Consider the following 4,178-nt stretch of genomic DNA (forward strand, 5'->3'; position numbering starts at 1 on the left):
ATGTCAGGCCTCGACGCACCAGAAGTCAGCGCAGCGTACGACGCCGTGCGCTCAGACAAGGACGAGACAAACTGGCTGCTCATCTCGTACGCGTCCGCCGTGGGGAACAAGCTGAGCCTCACCAAGACGGGAACGGGCGGTCTGGCCGAGATGGTCGAGGAGCTGGACGACGGGCAGGTGCAGTACGGCTACGTGCGCGTCGAGTACGCCAACGACAAGGAGAGCAAGCGCGTCAAGTTTGCGCTCGTCGTCTGGATCGGCGAGAACACCAAAGTCATGCGGAAAGCGCGCGTCAGCATCGAGAGCGGCGATGTGAAGCGGGTGCTCTCGCATCACAGCATCGCGGTCACCACGGGGGATCGGTCCGAGCTGGATGAGGGGGACATCGTCGTGCGGTTGAGGAAGGCCGGTGGTGCTGATTACAACGGCGGTCGGGGTTGAAGATACGCGACGATAGCTTCAACATCACGGAGTACATATCTTGCACCCGTACATATCAATAATACACAGCGTTCTTGCGGCTCGTTATCTTGGACGAACCGGTCACGTGCGTGCGGGAGATAGACAGGTTTTCGTTATCTATCACGGAAATGTCGCCGGACTTCTTAGATAGGAATAAGGCGAGGGATCAAGGAAACGAGGGGTAACGATGTTTTGACGATTCTTGAAGCTTGAATACCCCAAACTTTGTGATAACTAGGCCAAGGCTATCAATCCCTCCCTCAAACCACGTTTAGATGCCAGGATTGCCGGGGCAGGGCGCGGGTGCTGATACCCTGACGATCACATACTGGATATTCACCAGATTAGGTAAAGTTGGAGATTGGGGATGCATCGATGGTGCATTCAATTCAATCCCGGCATTCGGGGTTTGATAGATATGATGGGTGAGTTTGTAAGGTGAATGTGCATGATCTGCCTGTTTCACAAGCAACCTCTTCGACCGTCAAAGCTCGCAGCACATGTCTGCCAATATCTGTATCAGTCCTCGGGTGAAACCTACCAGCCAACCACCACCTACCACCACCGCCTAACCAGTAGCTAACAGTTAGCAAATGAAAGACGGCTGAAAGCTTGGCTCAGTAATTGGCACTCTCAGATCCAACCTATGAAACGCGGTATTTTACTCTGGCAGAACTAATCTCCTTCCAGTTTGAGCTGTCGACGCCGAAACCTTGTATCGGCTTGGCCGTCTTGTGCACCCACTTTAGAGGTTAGTAGCATGACGTAGGGGACCTATCGCATCGTGTTTCCCCGGTCGTTGAATGAATCGCTTTTTCCTCTTCAGCCCCGCGGTTAGCCTATCAGACGGTGGATGCTCGGTGGGAGAGTTGATGATGGCGTTGTAGCCACTGTTAAGGAGAGCTGTCATCTTCGAGTACACTCATTGTATTACAGGAGAGTAAGCATTGTACTCACTAACAATTTCACTGTCTGGCTGTCAGTCGCTGCAATCAGTCACTCGTCCCCCCCTGTTCCTTGGCCCGTATCTAGAACCTGACCCTTGGCTTTCCATCCGTCTCCAGTCCCTTTCTCACCTTTTCCTCTTTCAGACGTTGGCTTGAGCAATCCCTGCCCCCGTGGATGGCTGTTGATTGCCACCACGCACCCACGCACATGGAGAACTCCACTCCCGCAGCGACACTGCAGTAGATAATTTAGCGTTTGCCCACTCTCACTCTCTCTCTGTCCCCTCTCCCATGCCTTGATTGCTTGTCTAGGTTCGGTCTAACTAAACATACGGAGTACTCCAAATCTCTTCAATGGTCACTCTTCCCCAGATTCAATTCCTTTCTTTTTAAATCCCCTCACATTCCCACGCCTTTTCGCATCGCGTGTCACTCTCTTTTCTTCTCACCTCTCACCTCTCTCCCTCTACAACAACACCCTTGTTGTAGTTGTTCTTTCATCCTCTCCCTCCCGATTATGTCTAAGCACGACTCGGCCAGCACAAGCACCGGAGTCATGGACCCCGTCGCAGAGCAGAAGCCTCGTCGAGGCTCAAAGGCCTCGCTCGGAAACACTGATGGCGCCGACCAGCTCCTCGAGAACCTGGGCTACAAGGCTGAGCTGTCGCGTAACCGCTCTACCTTCCAGGTCGCCTTCATGTCCTTCGTCCTCGCTTCCATCCCCTACGGTCTCGCTACCACCCTGGTTTACCCTCTGATTGGAGGCGGTCCCGTCAACGTCATCTGGGGCTGGCTCGCCGTCTCCCTCATCATTGTCTGTGTTGCTTGCTCTCTCGGTGAAATCACCAGTGTCTATCCTACTGCTGGAGGTAAACAAAAACATATTATTCCTCCCAATTGCTTGCGTCCCAATGTGAACTTGTAACTGATCGCGTGATACTATAGGTGTTTACTACCAGGCCTTTATGCTCTCTCCTCCCCGATGGCGTCGCATTGCTAGCTGGATCTGTGGCTGGCTCTATCTAGTTGGAAACATCACCATCACTCTCGCCGTCAACTTCGGTACCGCCCTCTTCATCGTCGGCTGTGTCAATGTCTTCGAGAAGAGCCCTGGCGTTGGTGTCCTGTCGGGAGAGGCTTACCAGGTCTTCCTGATCTTCCTTGCCCTGACTATCCTGTGCAATGCTGTCTCTGCGCTCGGTAACAAGTGGCTTCCCTGGATTGATGTATGCTTGCCCTCCGTTCCTCTGCTTGTGAACGTAATTGTTGCTGATACCTCGCTCAAAGACCGCCGCCATCTTCTGGACCTTCGCTGGTCTCATCGCCATCATCGCTACTATCCTTGCCATCGCTAAGAACGGACGCCGTGATGCTAACTGGGTCTTCACACACTTCGAGGACAACTCTGGCTGGCCCAAGGGATGGTCTTTCTGTGTCGGTCTCCTCCACGCTGCCTATGCTACTTCTTCTACTGGAATGATTATCTCGTGAGTTCCCAGTCTACCAACTAACTCAACCTCGTAACAACCGTGCTAACATGGTATAGCATGTGTGAGGAGGTTCAGAACCCTCAGGTCCAGGTCCCCAAGGCCATGGTCGCCACCATCTTCATCAACACCTTCGCCGGTCTCCTCTTCCTCGTCCCTCTCATGTTCGTCATGCCCGAAATCCAGGACGTCATCGTCTCCGCCCAGCCTGTGCCTCTCATTATCAAGAGCGCTGTTGGCAGCTCCGGCGGTGCCTTCGGTCTCCTCATTCCTCTCATCGTTCTCGCCATCATCTGCGGTATCGGCTGCACAACTGCCAGTTCTCGATGCGCTTGGGCTTTCGCTCGTGATGGTGCTATTCCCGGTGCCAGGATGTGGTCCAAGGTCAACACCTCTCTCGATGTTCCACTGAACGCTATGATGCTCTGCATGGTTGTCGAGATCGTCCTCGGTGTCATCTACTTCGGTTCTTACGCTGCTTTCAACGCTTTCTCTGGTGTCGGTGTCATCTGCTTGACTGCTTCTTATGCCACTCCCATTGCCATCAGTCTCGCTACTGGTCGCAAGCAGGTCAAGACTGGACAGTTCTACCTCGGAAAGTGGGGTGCTGTCGCCAACTGGATCGCTCTGGGTATGTGTAGTTTTCCTCTATCGTGATATGTCTTGCTAACTCCTCATCAGCCTGGTCTCTGTTGGCTATGCCTCTCTTCTGCATGCCCTCCGCCATCCCCGTTACCCCCGAATCCGTCAACTACGCCCCCGTCGTCTTCGTCTTTGCGTGCATGGTTTCTGGTATCTGGTACTGGGCTTGGGGTCACAAGAACTACGCTGGTCCTCCTACCCACGAGGACTAAGCTGTTGAAGCAAGCAGGATCTAGATGCTTGACAGTGCAGTGCGCTTCGCTTCCTTTGACATTTCATATCAATATCAGTCAGTATATATGTGCGACAGTTTAATTCGTGCCTATGCTTGCCAGCGCGATGTGCTTGATACCCCCGCCCGGCCTGTACTCAGGGTCTGTGATGCTCTTGGTATTAGCTAGAAGATATCCATAATTCAATATTGTTAAGCTTCAACATAATTGTCTCATTACGCTGTTTAGTTGTAGTAGATCTAGTAGCTCGTAGTCTTGTGCGCCGCCTGTTGCATGCTTAACTGACGAGCAGCCGTGTCGTAGACCTGGAGCTGTCTGGACCGGCGTGGGTATACCCTTACGACTGGCATTGACAGTCTTGATGCAATGTACAGTCGGTCCTTCATGTGTTTCTCTTGAGCCAGATC

The 4,178-nt window shown here is 53.0% G+C and overlaps 2 protein-coding genes across 2 annotated transcripts; both read left to right on the forward strand.

Annotated features, from left to right (window-relative positions):
- FTJAE_8327 (adf-like domain protein) lies at window positions 1–441 on the forward strand (the record flags this gene model as incomplete). Its single annotated transcript, XM_037355131.1, has 1 exon — window positions 1–441. One exon carries the CDS (start codon window positions 1–3, stop codon window positions 439–441), a length of 441 nt encoding a protein of 146 aa, XP_037204628.1.
- A 1,485-nt stretch (window positions 442–1,926) lies between these two features.
- Window positions 1,927–3,750, forward strand: FTJAE_8328 (GABA permease; the record flags this gene model as incomplete). Its single annotated transcript, XM_037355132.1, has 5 exons — window positions 1,927–2,278; window positions 2,355–2,635; window positions 2,697–2,896; window positions 2,956–3,527; window positions 3,578–3,750. The coding sequence occupies 5 exons, from the start codon at window positions 1,927–1,929 to the stop codon at window positions 3,748–3,750; spliced, it is 1,578 nt and encodes a 525-aa protein (XP_037204629.1).
- Window positions 3,751–4,178: the final 428 nt, after the last annotated feature.

This window comes from Fusarium tjaetaba (assembly GCF_013396195.1).
Source record: "Fusarium tjaetaba strain NRRL 66243 chromosome Unknown NRRL66243_c0000178, whole genome shotgun sequence".
In the NCBI taxonomy this organism is placed as follows: Eukaryota; Fungi; Ascomycota; class Sordariomycetes; order Hypocreales; family Nectriaceae; genus Fusarium; species Fusarium tjaetaba.